The following is an 18,264-nucleotide window of genomic DNA, read 5'->3' as shown; positions in this document are numbered from 1 at the left end:
TTTTTTAACCGACAGTTAACCATTGTGTATCAATACATATCACATACATACAACTCACGAAGTGCTAGTCAGTCAGTGCTTCACCTATAAGTCTCTATAATTTAACTACAAGTTAGCCAGATCTTAACCGGCAGTTAACCATTACGTGAGCTCTAAGTGTAGTCCCAAACTCACCAGTGCTGCTGGGCATAAAGCGCCGCTTGACGAGCTTCTCGTCGCCTTCCGCCAGCACAGTGCTGCTCCTCTTCAGGGTGGACCCGACGGCCTGGGAATCGGGCGCGGGTGGACCCTGACAGAAGTCGCAGGGCGCATGGGATTCGCTGCAGGTGCAGTTGCCCAGGGTGCTGGGCGATTTGGCCGCCGACCCATGGACACCGCGCAGATGCTTGGCCGCCGTCACATTGACCACACTGATGCTCTTCGAAATCGAGGACTTCACGGAGGAGGTTTCCGGCGGAACCAGTGCCAGAGGCGGGGTCTTGGAGCTACCATGGCCGTGGGAGGAGAGAGCCGAGGAACCATGGTGCGACCGACCGTGATGGCTGCCATACTGATCACCGACCTCGGACATGCTGCGCGCCCCATCATCCTGGTCCTCATCGTCGTCCGCGTCGTCGTCCTCTTCCTCCGCCTCCTCATCCTCATCGCCCTCCTCGTGGCCATCCTCGCCAGACTTTTGCAGGTTCTGGATGAGCCGCAGCACGGCCTTCTCCAGCAGAGCCGGATGCTCGGAGGCGGGCACATCGACGGTCGACTGCGGTATCTGGGTGTTGATGATCACCGAGAACTTCTTCTTCATCTCCTGGACGCGCCGCTTGCCCTCCTCCTCGCCCAACAGCGTGTTCACGCAGACAAAGGAGTGCACCTTGTTCGTCTCCTTGTCGATCTCCAGGTAGCCCTTCGATTGCAGGTAGATGATGTTGCCGTTCCGGGTGAACAGTCGGTAGGTGGACTCGCCATACGAACTGTTGCAGTCGTACACTACAGGATGGGAGTAGGTAGATCCATCAGCGATCGGTAAAGGGGGGTTTCTTTGGTGGTATCAACTTACTCTGCCGCAGGGCCACGATCACCCAGCGCACATCGTCGTTGTGCATGAAGGTGAACGGGCTAAGATTGCGCACCTCCTCCGTCATGTAGCCGGCCACGATTCCTATCCTTTGGTCGCAGTCGATGATCCTGCCGTCGATCAGGTGGCGGGTCCTGTACTCCAGCGTGTTGGCATCGATCAGGCGACTGGCGATCTTCGGCGGCCGGATAATCCGGGCGCAGGCCGTCAGAATCTGTAGGGGGAAGTAAATATTACTGGTAAGTATGATCTTGGTGAGGAAATATGAAAAAAGGGGGTGACCCCTAGATATATCTATGCAGATTTCACCAAAGGTGTCGAAAAGTATGCTACGATATTTTCTTAGTATGATCGATTTATAGATATTAAAGTGATCTCAAATTTTTGGAGATTGATTTGAAAATCTAGACAATCTGAAAGACCAAGTCAGAAAGAAAGTCAGTGAAATAGTGTTACTGATACTTAAATTGGCAAAGATTTCAATTACAAGGTGTCAACAAGTATGCTACGATACATTTTTAGTATGGGAGTCCCGTTTATAAAAATGCAGAAAGTCTAACTTGTAATTTCGCTGCATACTTTTCGACTTCCTTTTAAGTATAAACTCTTTCAGGGAACAATTTATTTTACTTACGATATCGTTACCGCTGATGGTGTGCAGGGGAATGACATCGTCACGACCGCGAGTCCTCCTGATTAAGTGCAGGTTGGAGCTGAAAGTATTAGATCGTACTCCGCGGGGAGCTTCGTCGCTGCGTCGGAAGCAGCCATCGATCTTGACCACCTCGTAGGCGGTGGGTTCTGATCTGGGACCCGCTCGGGCCAACCTAAAAAAAAAATAAAATATTATCATATAGAAATAGGTGAATTATAACAATATCATATAAAACGGTGTGATAATATATGATTTTATAAAAATAATATTATATGATTTGAAAAGGTAAGATGTAAGTTATGATATGGTACATATGATATTAGCATATCCTACCTTATCATATTGTAATAAGTTGATGGGTTATGATAAATAAATCATGATATGGCTTGACATCCACTTACCTCACTCGAAAGCTGCGCCTGTCCTCGCGCAACTTGCGATCGATGGCGTCCTCCTCGGTTTTGCTGCGCTGGCGGGGCTCACCCTCGGCATCCGCATCCCCATGGGCGTCGAAGAGGTTCTCCAGCTCGGTGGGGATCAGCTGCTGCTTGAGCATGTTCTGGTCCTCGGGGTGGGTGATCTGCATGATGCTCTGGCCGTACAGGTCCGACTGGCAGTGGCCCAGGTGTTGCTCGATGCTGGCCGAGATCAGCAGGATGTGGCCGTGGCAGGTGAGTGTGAGAAAGAAGCTGTCCAGCATGTCCATCAGAGTGTCCGTGATCTGCGGTCGCTGCTGCATCAGACTGTTGCCAAAGGCTAGTGGAATTTAAGCTATGATTAGTTCTTGAAATCAATAAGTCGTTTTTGTATGTTTATTTATTTTAAGAAACTATATTATTTCTGTTTTTATTAATCATATGTAGGACTATAACTTACCATGCTTCAATCGCAGTGCATGGGCGGCGAACCGCAGCACGGCTGTTTTGTCCACTCGACGTGGTGACTCCGCCACATGGGGCACCATTGTGGACAGTTCCTGGATGGATCCGTTCAGCTTATCCCGCCGATTTTTTTCCGCTCGATTTCGCGCCTCCCGACCACTGAAAAACACAAAAGGAAACAATTTTATTATTTTGTGATATTATAATAATAATTTAGGCGTCGCAAAGTATGCAGTGCAAACTTTCTCGATTGATACAATATTAAAAGTGTTAAGAAGTAGGCCACAAAATATGGTAACTATATAAAATGTAGTAATTTATGTATATTTACTCACATATATGTTAAATTTAAAATGAGCTTTAAACCCAAAAAACCTTATGAGAATATACCCTAAATTGTTTATAATTCTTATATGTATACTTTCTTGTAAGTTCCTTAACCCCTTTTAAGCAATTATTGTTGCTAGCAATTAAAATTACAGCAGTACTTTAAATATGATATGCCGACCAATTAAAAGCACAATTAATTTCCCATTGGGGCAGGTAGTGCAGTTTGGCAACAGCTCAGAAACACTTTGCATTTATTGTTGTACTGCCTTTGCAAATTTCCACCGATGCTCAGACTAGAATGTCAGATTAATGTGGATAGTAAAACAGAGCGCTACTGATTGGTAATAAATAATATACTATATGAAAAACTGTGTGTTGTAAACGGTAAGCCATCGTTCGTTGAGATAGGAAGAGGTTAACATGCAGGAAATATGTTTACAGAAATAAAATCTTCAGAATATTGGATTTGAAATATTTTGTTGCCTACTTTTAGACACCTTTATGGGTGACAAAGTGTATTGCTTTACTTTTAGAAAGAAGTTTATTAGAAGGTCACTACTCGTAAAAATTGCGGGTGTTCCGTAACAATCGCAGCTATCTGCTCGAGACTGTGCAGCTTACACTCGAAAGCTCGCCAGCGCCGTTTGTCCGTAACTTGTCCGTCCGTTTCCATATGCACCTACTACACATCTGCACCTGTATATGGCGCATGACTGGGCATTTGTTTGGCCGTTACGCAGTCGCAAGTATTACATACAGCCCCGGCTAGACTATTACAACAAATATCCCCCCTCTCGGTCTGTCAATAATTATCAGTTTCGCATGGGTGGCGGTTGGGGGAGGGGCGATGCGATGGGGTGTTGCGATTCAAGTGCAATGATCACGTTCTGTTTGGGGCGGCTCAGGTTCGTTTCACTTGGCGCCAAATGTCTTGAACGTTGGATTGTGATTGCATAAAGCCAAGCACAGGAAATAAATATGAAATATAAAGCTTTTCAGTAAAAATGATCAAAATTACTAAAATGTTGATAGTTTTAACAAATTATGATAACAACTTGGAAGTTATTTTCTATGATATCACAAATATAAATGATAAATAAATATGGGTAAAAAAAAACTACTCAAACTTCTGTAGAAAAAATGTGTGGGATATTAACAAAAATTGTCTTATTAATATTAAGTTATATTATATTAAGTTATTATTTATATCATTTATTTATATAGGTTAAATTTATTGAAAATTAGCACATATGTAGTAGCACGAATGTTTAAAAAAATCTAAAAGTAAATTTGCTAGTTAAATAAATTCCAGAAAAATATCAAATGCAAACTGATGATATTTGAAAAATATTTTTGGCTCTCATTTTGCCCCGAGTTCATGAGTAATTTATACGGAAATGTGAGATCGTTGCGTTCGATTAGCAATGGCTACCGCTGTCCGCTGCCACAATGTTGTTTTAGAACCAACCCCCGCACCCCCAGAAGCCCCTGCCCGCGGCCAACCCCTATCACCACCCCTCGAACTGATGTAATTTATTTTAAAACGCAATTGCAAAACAAGTTCGCAAAATACACACAGACACTGGCGAGTGCGAAACGAAGTGCAGGAGCAATTGCAATTGCAATTGCATTGGCAAAAGCAATGCAAACAGCTGAAAAAAATGAAGAAAATGGGAAAAACAAAAAAGGCCATCTCATGCATAAGGAAAGTGCGCAACAGTCGAGTAAACAAACGCGGCTACTTGGAAAATATAATAAAAACTTTGTGGATTTAAATACTGAGTATAGTTTGGGGTATCAAAGTTATAAGCACTGTGGTTGCTTTAAAGTTAAGTAAGAAGTGTTATAAAATCAAATAAAAAAGATAAAAATGGACAGTACAGATAACAAAGGTAACTAACCTTTCCTAATAATAATACAAATAAATATGCACTCGATTAAAATTGCTTCTTAAATTCCAATATTTAATTTTGAAATACTAAACCTAGAAATTTAATATCCACCTGCTCGGCTGCTTATTAATGCAAAAATAGCTGAAAATTACCAATAATAGAAACGAGCAATTAAAAGTGTCGTAAATAAAAATTAATTGAGCTGCAAATTGAGTGGAGGTATGAAACTATGATTTCTTGCTTTGTTATTTATGGCTTCGATGGAATAAATTTTAAATTCGTATTTTGCAAAATTCCTTCGAGGGTATTCTACGTGCTCCACCGCCTGGCATTCGCCAATGCAGCAATTTGTGGCCTTGATTGAGCCAGCACAGTGCACTGCACCCTGCACTTGATGTCATATTGTTGTCGCTGCAATTGCCGGCCAAGTGGCCGGGGAATGTTGGTTTTGGCCACTCGAGCTGTCTACTTTTTAGCCAATTCCAAGTGCCATTTCGCCGGTGCATGGGTGTGTGTGCAGCGCACACATGCGAATGTTATCCGCGAGTGTGCGATTGTTTGTTTACTCAACTTGTTGCACTCGCCGCTGAATGGAGAATCGAACTACACTCGGAAAACTAAAACGAGTGCATCTTAATTTTGATTCATTTCAATATATTCAAATGCAAAATGGCACTGATAAATATTTGATTTTAACAAAAGTGTAACACACTGCGTATGATTGATTTATCATGTTAACATAATGAGGAAAAGCCAGGATATCTTTTATCCAAAGAGTGCAATCATTAAAATTCCTAGTCAAAACAAATTTATATCAAAACTAACATTCGTGCATTGTTTACTCTTCTGAGATGCATCAAATGTTCAGGCACCATTTTACCGGCACAAACTCGTCGGCTTGGGGTTGGTTCTTGGTAAAGTTTTTGCTTAAAACTGATAAGGGCTATACAAACATAATTTTTAATTTAATTCAACTTTAATATTTATGTTATATTCGTAATATATATTAAGAGTATCAAATCAATTTGATTTAATGTTTTAAGGTAGTATTAATATCAATATTATGTTTGATTATAGGAAAAAATATATTCGGTATTATATCTGATGTGTTGTATAAGAGATTCGCACAAGTGGTTTCCCTAGTATTAATAAATAATGGAACACTGTGAATATTTTCTCTATAATTTTTCCTTAAATCAACAAAAAGGCAACCCTATTTTTTCCCAGTGCTCCGCTAGCGTCTCTCTCGCTTCCGCCGGCTATCTCTGTCCCGCTTTTTGTTTGTCTGCCGAAGCTTACAATGTAAAGTGCGCGCGTATCGATAACTGCCGGCACCGCCCACCACCCAGCGCCTCCGCCCCATCCCCGCTGCCATCCCCGCTGCCATCCCCGCCGACGGATGCAGTGCGACCTTGGAGCCGTGCTAATGACGTATCGAAACGCATCGGATTAAAAGACCGAGAGCAACGGTACAGCAACGGCAAAAGCGAGCGCACAGAAATATATACGGGCGGCCAAGTAAATGAGGAAACGAATGCACCGCAGGTTCTGTTTATGGTCCGTCAATCAAACTGGGTGCTCTCGGGGTGGGTCAAAGGTGCCGGCGGTGGGTGGGTGAACTTGTGCAGCTCTCCTGCAGCTCCAATGAATGGCGATTCCGCTGAATTGAATGGAGAGTCGGGAGTGCGGGAGTGCCGAATGAGTGAGTGAAGAAGTGAGTGAGTGAGTGCGTGAGGTGGTCCCTCGTCTCGGTGACGAAAATAAATCCAGAAAATGTTGATAAAAATATATTAGCACCACCCACGGCCTAATCAAGTGGTTTTCGGTGGCTTGGGGTCGTGCGTTGCCTAGTTGGTGCCACAAGTGGCACAAGATGACGCCTAATTAGGAGGAGCAATCTTCAATCAGGCCAGACACTCAGCTGGAGGCTGGAGCATGGAGCTTGGATGTGCGGGGTCATCCGCTGGGGTGGGTGATTCTGAATAATGGCAAATTGGCCGACCGCCCGTCGCGGGATGCTGCCCCCATTATCTCGGTGGGAGGGATCCTCGCCTCCGAAAGGGGGTGCACACGAAGCAACGGCGAACAGCCCCGTCCTCCGATTCAGTTTGTGCGTCTTGAACTAGGGTTTCATATTTCAAAGTAAATGTATTTTCATGTGAAAACACCAAACATAAATACGCACTTCAGAGAAACCTATTTAATTACTTTATTGATTCGATTTTACTTATTCATATCATTTTTATTAATTGTACTTTTAATTGTGTTTATCAAAAAATTATTTTAAATGCAAGTCAAGCCACATTAAGTAATAAATATGGTTTTAAAAACCCAAAATTAAAAACAATTAAAAACTCTCGTTTAAAAAAAAAGTAACTAGGTAATTTTTTATTTATTATGAGGTCACAGAAACAGTCAAAAATTACACTGTTAATAAGTTGTTAAAAAGATCAATCCAAAATTACTAGAAATTTTAAATCACTTCAAAATGTAATTTCTAATACACCTAAAAGTATGCAAAAAATAAAGCATAGTTATGTCTCTAAATAAATTCAGCGTACTTATGCTTAAAATATATTATTGCATACTTTTAGATACAAAAAAATATGTTTACCAATAATTCCCAAATGTTAGGGTGATTTGAGCGAAGCCCCCAATGTTTCTTTTTGGAAACTGATGATTTTAGATTACTTATGTATCTCATGTCATTGATTGCAATCAAAGACGTATTGGTTTAAAACTCACCTATTCGAGAGCTGGAACATCTCCATCATGGTCTCGTTCGGATGCTGGTGGTGCGGGTGTGCCATATGATGCGGATGCTGCGGGTGGTGCGAGTGCGGATGTGGCTGCGGATATGGGTGATGCATCGCATGCAGGTGGCCCGAGTGCCCAGCAAAAGCTCCTTGCATGGATCCCGGCCCTGCTCCTGAATTGGGCACACCGCCACTGGCTCCGTAGCCCATGTACCTGCCACCGGCTACGGCGCCTGCTGCTGCTCCTCCTCCGCCGGATCCCCCCGATCCGTAAGGGGCATTCGGATACCACATGTTGGGATAGAAGCCCGGCGGTGTGCCATGAACCGGGGAATGTGCGTACGGATGCAGCCCGCGCGAGTTGGAGCCTCCTCCGCCCGGTATCGCCACGGGCAGCGGACTCCCCGGCGATCGGTAGTTGAAGTGGTACATGGAACTGGAGGGCGGACGGAGCATCAGGTCGCATCCGGAGCCGGCGGTGGAGGGCGTGGGCGACTGGTAGAAGCTGTTCGCACCGCTGCCACTCCCACTGGGCGCATAGTCGCTGCCCAGCACCGAGCTCTCATTCTCGTCCGGATAGTTGTCCTCCTCGAGATCGACGGGCTGTGCCGCCTCTAGCGGAGCATCCGCGTCCACATCCGCCTCGGGATCCCAGGCCAGCTCGTCCAGTTGGCACTCGCTCTTGCCCAGTACAAGGAGATCCGCCTCGAGGGCCGCCGGCTCGTCGAAGAAGGGAATGTCTTGCTTGAGATCCTCAATGTCCTGGCCGCGACCCTGACTCTGACTCGCGGAGGAGTTCCTGCTGCGACTGGCGCCCTCCATGTTCTCCAGCTGGAAGATAAAGAGAATGGTGAGTGGTCGGTTGCATCATAAAAGACTGATAAGACTGATAAGTGTAAGTTGTACCCTTATTTGTAATGGCCCAACGGATTATTTTCCAATTTACTCCTAAAAATACCATGCAGCCTGGTAATTGGATAATTTCAAACATCTTGCGACCACTATAATAAATATTATTAATATGTATTATATGATATCTTCTTTTTAAAAATGCAATGTTTTCTTGGGTTCTTTTTTAAAGACTATAAAAATTCGTATAAAAAACATCTCGATTCTCGAAGATAATATTATAAAAACTGCTATAAAGCACATCTTTTCTTTCAAACATAATTTCATAATAGGAAAAGTACTCTTAATACTACATTTTGTTTAAGAGACCTAAAAGCTAATATCATAATTAGAGAAACACTCTTAATACCATATATTTTTTAAAGATTAAAAATTCCTATAAAGAACTTCTCAATTTTTAATGATAATATCCTAATTAAAAAAGTTCTATTAAAACTATCCTATAGTAATATGCTTCATAGTACCTTTTTCACCTTTTTCACCTATTTTATACTTTATTTTATATTATAACAATATTATGTTTCAATGCCTAGCCATACTCCCTTTTTATTATTTGTAGTTATTTAAAAAATTAAAAATACCCCCAATGGAATCGAATAGTGAGCCAGAAGCGGGCGCAATTGGACTCGACGTTCCTGGGATTTTTGATGATCGAACCCGTAAAACGCCCAGAGCCATAAACGATTCTGAGTCATGGGCGGCTGAGGGGGATCGCGGTCTGTGCTCGGTTGAATGACAAAAGCAGGAGTCAAAGAACGGCCAAAGATGCTCGGCGTTATTTATACGCGAATCTTGTCCAAGTGCCGCCTATAAATAATATCCACACTATATGGACGCACCCACGGACCTGCTCGGATCGCACACACATAGCCGTCTATTCAGGGCAGATCTTTGAACTATATTTACTCCTTCCATTTCCTCTGGCCAGCGTTTGCGTATTATTCTGGCCTCTGATTCACATGACAAACGCCTTTGGCGGTCGGGGAAAGGGCGGGGAATTCTAGTCATAAATTTCGTATTTTTCGCCCTCGAGCTGGCTGTTTATTTGTTTTTCCTTGTGGACAATTAGAGACTTTTATATGTATTAATGGAAACTATCATTGTCGTGGGAAAAGGTGCGGAGTCCTTGAAAAATAAAATAGATCTGGATGTTTATTAGTCCAAAATATCATACGTTTATTTTTATCTTTAATTAATTCATCACGATTTCTGAGAAAAACATCTAAGGCCTAATTAAAAAAGAATTTGTTTCACTTATATGTCCGGGGAAATTCCGAAATTGAAGGAGATATGACAAATAGTCGTAAATAGGCTGTTAAATTGTTTCAATACACAGCAAGAAAAATTGATTTGTTATTTATTTAGAAAATCCACGGATTTCATATTCAATTGTATTTTTCTTTGCCACAGTTTTTTTTATTTTTGTTTACTAAAAATTTATTAAACACTTGAATTTAATATGCAATTATTGTTTTTTATGACGTAAAATATTTAAGATAAATAAGAATGAAATCAAAACTAATATTTTTTGTCCCTTAACTTGAATGTTTTACAATTATATCACCCGATTTAATATGTTTTTTGAATTTTCTTCAAATAATCAAAAGGAAACTTTGAATTCAATATGAACATATTTATTTTTCTTATTCAATTTTATATAAGTGTTAAAGTGTTCACACATGAGTACTACAAAACTGCTTAGTTTGTAATCAACTTTATTGCACTCTACGTAACGCTCTACGTTTATTGTGAAAGCCCTTGCCAAGCAAAAATAGCCACAAAATAGCAAAAAAATGATAAAAATAAGAAATCAGATAGTGGTCAACAAGGAAGTCGAAAGCCACTCGACAACTAAGTAATATGCAATCCAGGCATTTATTTTCCCAGTTGTTATCACCGCCGATTGCCGTAATATGTGTGCTCCTTCCCTTATTAGTTTGCGTTGCCGTTGCACTTTTCCGCCTCTCCAAATTTGTTTTGTAATTGTTCTCGAGTGGCGGGCAAACAGCGCCCGTAAAGACAGCGAGGGGCGACATGTCAATTGCCGGTCTGCTGCCAAAATCGCCAGACGGCTGATGCTGATGTCGCAGCGGGCCGCCGCCACTTTGCATGGCTGACTGTCGGTGCAATGGGGCGTATGCGCAACGCGGCGCAAGCTCGACAAGTCGGTGGCGGCGGCGGCGGCGGCGGGAAAACCAAAAAAGCAGAGGGGGCGGGGCGCGCAGAGACATTCTCGCGGCTCATTTATTCATTACCAGCGCCGAATACACTGTTTCGTACTTAAGGCACAGCACTCTCCCCAACTATTTAAATAATTCATTATATTGGCGCAACGGGGCGTATACGCAATGCGATACAAACGTTGTAGTAAGGTGGAATGCCTGTATTATGTCACTTAATTTACTTACGAGTTGTTAAGAATATCTCATAAATAAGAGTTTGTTTCGAGTAGCTACTTAGAAGTTCTTGTTAGTGCTATAAAGTCCTAAGGTGGAATGCAAATATAAAATGTAATTCATTTACCAGATTATAAGAAATTTGTAAAAAAAAATTAATAATAGTTTTGGAGTAGCGCTAAGAATTTGTAGTAAATAATATGTTAATTAAATTATAAGTTATAAAAAAAAATATTAAGATCCAAATATTTCTGTTATTTACAATGTATTGTGAATTTTTAATAATTAATATTACAATTTTTAAAAAATCGTATGTAGCAACTTATCAATTCAAGTTGATAATTTAATTATTTTAAGGTGAAATAAAGGTAAGGTTTTAATTGTTCTTAAAAAATATTGTAATTGAAAAATAGTTCTTAGGTGGCAACAAAAATGATCTCGTTGATAGCAGTATAAAAACTTAATCATATTAAGGTTTTAAGAATTATTAAATTATTTTAAGGTGAAATAAAAGTAAGGTATTAATTTTTAATAAAGAATATTTGAAGTAAAAAATATTTCTTACGTGGAAACAAAAATATTCTTGTTGATAGTAAGTAAGTATTTGTAATAAACAATATTGTAATTTAAAAATAGATCCTTATGAAAATGAATTTATTTAAAAGGTAATATGAAGTTTTAATGAATAATATTTTATTTACAAAAATAATGAAAAAATGTTAAAAATATTTCTACTATATTATATTTTATTTAAAAAGTACATTCTGAGTGGCAAAATAAAAAAATTTAAATTAAATAACTTTTTAATAAATAAATTTGTATGATAAGGTGGAATGACAATATTTTTGGGGCCTATTTTATTTATAAGGCGTTTAAAACTACAAAAAAAATAATATAAAAAAAAAACAATTTTTGATTAGTAACTTAACAATTCCTAAGGTTTTAGTGATTTATTCAAAGATTCCATTATCTCATGGTAGATATCCATGCAAAGTATCCGCCTAACCCATAGTTAATAGATTTATCGCTGCAAATAAAACTATTTTCGACACCCTATCATTAGGGCCACTTCACAAAAAAAGCAAGATATGAGTTACCAGCTAATTGGCTTTTTCCAGCTTGATTTATGGCATTTAAAATTTAAATCGTAAAGGCGAGTGGCCATGCTCACACAAAAGCCCCTGATTTAGGGTCTGATATCGTGCGAAAAATCGTCGCATATTGCCCTTATCGCGAACAACTATTTTGGCAATCGTAAAGTGGCGCACGACACGCCTTTCCATCTACAGCTCCCCAATCGATAAGGCTTGCCGGGTTGCAAAACCCAAAACCCAATGGGCCGATTGGGCAGACTTCTCGGGTTCAGCTCCATTACGCCCTCGACTGGCCATATAAATTTGGATACGTGTGTGGGTACTTGTATATTCATATGGCGTAGGGCAATTATAATCTTTGTACATATATTAAACATGAATATTGCGTTTGATAAGCCGCCGAGCGTCGTTTGTTTGCTCCTCTCGATTGCCTTCCGACCAACAAATGCCACGACCATGGCCAGACACCCACAAATTGCTGTTGAGCCCGTCGGTTTTGTCGAATGTCGTATGTGCAAGTACATTTGCACTGATACTATGTGCTACAGATATCGCCGGGCTGATTAGACCCCGAGATTGTTGAGGTCAAGTTCTGACAGTGGCTTCGCTGCTCCGGAATGTGACATCTACCTTATGGCATTATCAAGTGCTTTTCGGCTTCTGGCCAGTTTTAATTTGGACAATGGGCTTTTACCCCCATAAAGGTGTTCCTCGATGGCCATCAAACGCTCCTATCATGTAACCCACTTTGTAATCCCCTCTAATCACCAATGTAATATCACATTGTTGCACTGCATCGTGAGTCAGTTGATGAATGACTCTTGTTGCGCAGATAAAAACGATGGTAAACTATTATTCACTCGATAAGGATAGTGCAGGCGATTGCCGTAACCAGTGAGCTGGCTACTTTGGGTGGTAATTTTCAGGAAATCTTATGCCAGATTATTGAGATTAGATTGGGGTCTACAATTTCTTTGACAAAAAAAGAAAGGGATAATTGAACATGTACGTTTTCTGCAATTATCTTATACATTTTGAATTTATTTTGGGACACAAATGGATTTATAACAATAAACAAGTAAAACAATATTTTGGTATATTTTTAGTATATTTTTTTCTTGTAAGGTGAGGTTATTTAATTTTCAGGGTTGCCAGGTGGTTACCAATGTAAGTTGATTGCATTATACCGTAATCTTTATGATTAAAAAACACAAGCAATAGCCCCAAAGCATTACAATTTATGATATTATCTGCTGACTTTGAGACTATCACAACTTGTTTAGGGTTGCCACCTGCGTGATTGCAGCAGTGCCTGTAATACCGTAAGCTTTCTCTGGGCCCTCATAAATCAATCATGAAATATTTACGTCTAATGCTGGCCATAACAATAACAACAACAATAACAATCGGGCGAAGGGAGAGGGCAAAAGGCAGGAAAAAAATCAATTTCACTTACATGTTTTGCGCTGTTTCTTGCTTTTCTGCATGAAGCTTTCGCTCGCTCTCCCTCTCGCACTCGCCGGAGCGGCTTGTTTATTTGTCCGTCCCGCTCTCTCCGCTGTCCGTTGGTATTGGCGGATTATTTATTTTGTATTACTTTGTTTTCCGCCGATGTGGTGCTTGTTGTTGCTGTCCTGCAGTTGCAATTCGCTTTGTTATCTTTGCCGTTATTTGTTTTTGTTTTTCTTTGTGATTCTTTGTACTTTACTTTGCAAGAGGAAAAAAAAACGAAAAAAAAATAATAACAGTATCTATATCAAATTACAGTATTTGTTTTGCGTTTGATTCAGTTCACTTGGTATTTTTCTGGTATTTTCATAGTTTCACTCTCGCCGTTGAGCGGTATTTTCCCTAGTATTTGTTCAAACATTTTTCAAAAACACTTTTGGTATTTTTTTTTCAGTTGGACGGGTTTTCGGGGTAATGAGCATAAGTTTCATTTTTTTAGTTTTTATTTTCCGCTAGCTCTTTGTTTCAACACTCGCATTATTTTGATTATAATTGTGCATTTATTTCTCTTTTTTAGTTGTTCAATATCATTCAATATTTGTACAGCTGGAGGTATTTTGTTGTTTTTGTTTCACTTTCATGTTGTAGCTTTAATTTGTGTTGTTGCTCTGCCATTCATCTCCCAGCAAGTGTTCATTTGTTGTTGCTGAAAGAATGGAAAAAAAGCTATTAAAGAAAGAATGGGAATATTCAGGCTTATTTTCAATAAGTAAGCTTAACAAATTTAAGCATCTTACAAGGCTAAATTTAAATGAGTATTTTTCCCCTAATTTTAAGTCCAAACGTTAGTATATTTTAAGACTTCGCTTTGCCTGCCCATTTATCTTTGTTCGTCACATATTTTATAGCTCGAATCTGAATGTAATATTGTTTTTGCTTTGGCCGCTATTTGCGGTCGTTTTTTCGCTAATTAAATGAATACTTTAATTTATATGTTTGAATTTTTATTTCCCACTAACTGGCGAACGGGCACAAGCACAAAAATGTTAATATCATTGTAGATCGGTGTTCTGTGCTGTCACCTGTTGCTTTGTTGCTCTGCAGCTGCCGCTGAATGCTTCTTAAATTCTTATTGTTTTTAACTTTTTGTTATCTCGTTGGCTTTCGTGGCTTTTTGTGAAAATATAAACCGGTTAAAGCCGACCCAAAAGTTAGCACCACCTCGATGGGCGAGGTGGCGGGGGGTGGCTGGTCGGTGGGTTGCAAATTAAGGGAATTATTGAACCCGAGTTGAAACACCATTACTGACATTCACTTGAGTAACTTTTGCTGAACTTGACATTTTTCGTTAGCCTTTTTATTTATTTTCTAAGCTCGCCAATTAATTGTGGTGTTCTTTCAGTTTTTCATTGTTTCTGCATTTTTGATTCAATTTATGAAAGTAAGTTTAAGGAATTTAATGTATATAAAGGAAAAATATGAGATAGAATTTATAAATAAATTTATAAACTGTTTAAATCATCTGATACAAAGCGAGCTATTCAAATTCTCAAAGCGATTATTCTTTTCTCCTGAATTTATTTATCCTTCTACCCTTATCGGAGTGTCCTTTCAACGGCATCTTGGCTAGTTTCTATCCCTACCTTTTATCTCTAGTTTCATCCTAAATTCCGCCCGCCAAGTGTGTATACGATATATTTATTTATTTGTGCGCATTTAACTCAAGTGTTGCTTGGCAGTCTAAATCAAATATACATATAAGAAGATAAACTTCTTTACGAGTGTCCCCGACTTTTCCCAAAAAGCTCACACAGACAGGCACACAAGCGCGCATAAATATAAGTGCGAAATTGTCTCTATGTGTGTGTGTGTGAGTGGAGCAAGGACAAGGGAATCCTGCGGCATTGGGGAGTACGTAGGTGGGCGTGTGCACACACACAAGCACACGCACAGCCGGAGGTTCCCACTGTGCCAGGACGAGCGTGCGTGTGGGTGTGTGCTACAGTGAGAACTTAACAGACTGGATTTCAAGGAAATCCCACTTCAAAATGATTTGCCTTCATTGCTTATAGTTCAATTTTGCTCTAAGAAACTAAAAAGTGCTTAATATATATATTTATTTTTAATAAGTCCACACAAATAAACTCGGTTCTAAATAATAGCTTCATATTCAAAACAGCACGCTCGAAGAAAATCAATCAATTTTTCTTCAAAGAGGTCATACACTAAGAAAAATTTAATAAAATTATTTATTTAATATTTATAAACTTTAAATTTAACGTAATAAATTCTCTTCTTTTAACTCCTTGGCTGTTGTTTTTACAGTAACAGTTTTACATGTATGAACAGCCTTGATTTAAGATCAATTTCATCTTAAATATTTTGAGAACGTTCATACTGGTCTGTAACTCAGCACCGTTTGGACTTAAAAACCTTTTAAGCAGACAAATTCTCAAATGAAGTATTTAAATATTTATAAACGACACTTATATTATTTATAGATATGAATAAGACTATATTTAAGAATAATTCATTCTTGATTTTAGACCTAAAGGTTTTTAAACCATACTGAAATCAAGAACTTTTCTGTCTTGAGAATTCTTGGATTTTCTATTCGAGATCAGGATTTCGAAGTTTAACGATGTTTTGGCACTTGATTCAAGCAGGAAATTTAATAATTTTTCCGAGTGTACTTTCCCCTCTTCGCCTGTTTATTTGTCTCGGTTTTCAGGGACATCGCCGGTACGCAGAAAATCTTTGCAAACAATTTTCTCGGTTTTTGTTTGTGCTGCGGTTGACAAGTGCGGAGCACACACGCACCACCCACCGCACCGCCCATCCGCCCATCCGGCTGCCACAAAGCTACAGTGGCTCCGGCTTGGGAGCCGCATCTGTATCCGTAGCTGGTTATGGGTCTGGATCTGGATCTGGGGTCCGAGCCTGGGGCCTGGGTCAATCACCCGCCAGCGGGTCGTAATTGCAAAGAGCACAAAGCACACACACACAAAAGTAACAAAAAAAAATTAAAATGTAATATAAAAACCTTTTTTATTTTTACTCCTCGCCTTTTTACTTTTTGCACTCGCTTTTCGTACACTTTTTTGTTTGCATTTCAGCGAGGCGACGTAGGAGAAAAGAATAAAACAAAAATAAATTCAAGTGCTCCGTCAAAATAAAGCCGAAAAAGAAAAGAGAGCAGCAGAAATGGCGGAAAGCTATTTGCCAGACAACGACAACGAACTTTGGGCCTTCAGGGGGATGTGTGCCGGGGATGATCGGGGGCGAAAGCGCGAGAATCCCAAGGCAAACGACACCCCGAAAGAGAGCTGCCGAGCGGTAAAAAAATAAATAAATTATATAATTTGCTTTGACGTTTGACGGTCCCCTCCAGCCCCCCCCCCTCCCCCCAGCACTTTCGGTTTGTTTACATTGGCAATAGTTAGAGTTACATCGGCCTGCGCGCCTTAGCTTGGGCTTGAGTCGCGGGGCGTATACGCAATATTACGTATACGTCTCGCCGGGAGCCGTTGTATGGAATTCGCCTATAAATAGAGCAGAGCGGCAAAAAGGCAAAAATGCCTGCTAATAGATCATTAGAGAGGATCATTTCGCCAGCGGCGGTGGGTTGAGGTTGGCGGCCTAATAATATTTACGATACGAGCTGGCAGCCCCTTTGATGTTGGCTGAATTCTCGGTATGATAATGAATGAACTGCATTGAGTGTGGGACACTTCTCCCCCTGCCTTATCAGTTTTACGAAAAATATATGTAAGTCCAAATATATTTCTCAGGTATCAGATTGTGCTGGTACACATTTGCTTGAACTTGACACTACTTCTAGGGTCTGCGGTTACACAAAATATAAGACGGCTCTGCCACTTCAATACAGAGGGAAATAATATTGAGCAGTGCTGACGTTTTGGGGTAGCGAGAACATGAGGATTATTTATTATTAAATAAATTAAAAAAAAATATTTTCTTAGTCACTAAGAGCTGTCTGGTTGGGTTTTTTGTTTAATATTTTCTTTAACCATTTTTCTCTTTGATAGGAAAGAAGTATATTTTTAAATAAGTAACTTTAACATTTACATAATGTTTTTTAATAAAAAAATAAATATAAACTAATATAAAAAAATTGTAACTTTCTTTCTGATCAAAATTCTGATAAACTGAAAATGATATATTTTGTAAAAATGTTTTAAAGATAACAAATGTTACAAAAAATATTATTACAAATTTGTTTTTGGTTTTATCAAGAATGAACATAAACCAAATTGTTCCTACTACTTTTTTCTAAGTTTCTTATCAAATTGTATATTTTATATAGTTTTATGAACAGCTGTATTCCATATCGCACTTGACTTCTAGGTACATTTTATCGCTTTAGTTAAACAATTTGTGGATACGAAAATAATTTTTAAAGCATGGATAACAGAAGAAAATTAAATATGATAATTTGTAATATATTATTTGCAATAGACTTATATTTTATAAACTTAGTAAAAATTGTTTTGGTTTGAAAAATGTATTTTAATCAGCTCAGAAGTGTCTAGAAAAGGTGAGAAAAACAATTCTGCCCGCAGAGAAAAAAGCGGCTTTATAAAATAACAAACAAACGCTGCTGTTTCGACCTGGCCCAAAAGCTGACGTCGACATCAGGTGGTGGCTGGCAAAAAGTTGTCGCAGAAACCAAAAATAGCCGAGCACTCGAGGAGCGAGAGCAGCCGCTGAAGAAAGAGCGCTCGGCTCGGGCAGAAGAAAGGGGGCGGGAAGAACGTGGCCGTCGGAGCACGTTCTACAAAGATTTGCTAGTGCACTTTGCATAACATTCCA

The 18,264-nt window shown here is 39.6% G+C and overlaps 1 protein-coding gene across 1 annotated transcript in view; it reads right to left on the bottom strand.

The window, feature by feature from the left end:
* Positions 1 to 18,264, bottom strand: part of LOC108026161 (uncharacterized) — a 36,149-nt gene that overhangs the window by 14,060 nt on the left and 3,825 nt on the right. The window contains exons 2-8 of the mRNA XM_050888334.1: positions 13,439 to 14,137; positions 7,573 to 8,414; positions 2,601 to 2,764; positions 2,126 to 2,480; positions 1,704 to 1,896; positions 1,052 to 1,283; positions 175 to 981 (exon numbers count right to left, since the gene is read on the bottom strand). Of these exons, the coding sequence (XP_050744291.1) occupies positions 175 to 981; positions 1,052 to 1,283; positions 1,704 to 1,896; positions 2,126 to 2,480; positions 2,601 to 2,764; positions 7,573 to 8,405 (2,584 nt within the window). The 5' untranslated portion in view covers positions 8,406 to 8,414; positions 13,439 to 14,137. The remainder of the gene's footprint in view (positions 1 to 174; positions 982 to 1,051; positions 1,284 to 1,703; positions 1,897 to 2,125; positions 2,481 to 2,600; positions 2,765 to 7,572; positions 8,415 to 13,438; positions 14,138 to 18,264) is intronic.

Source organism: Drosophila biarmipes, chromosome X (genome assembly GCF_025231255.1).
Source record: "Drosophila biarmipes strain raj3 chromosome X, RU_DBia_V1.1, whole genome shotgun sequence".
NCBI classification, from domain to species: Eukaryota; Metazoa; Arthropoda; class Insecta; order Diptera; family Drosophilidae; genus Drosophila; species Drosophila biarmipes.
This window is presented reverse-complemented; position numbering and strand designations above follow the sequence as displayed.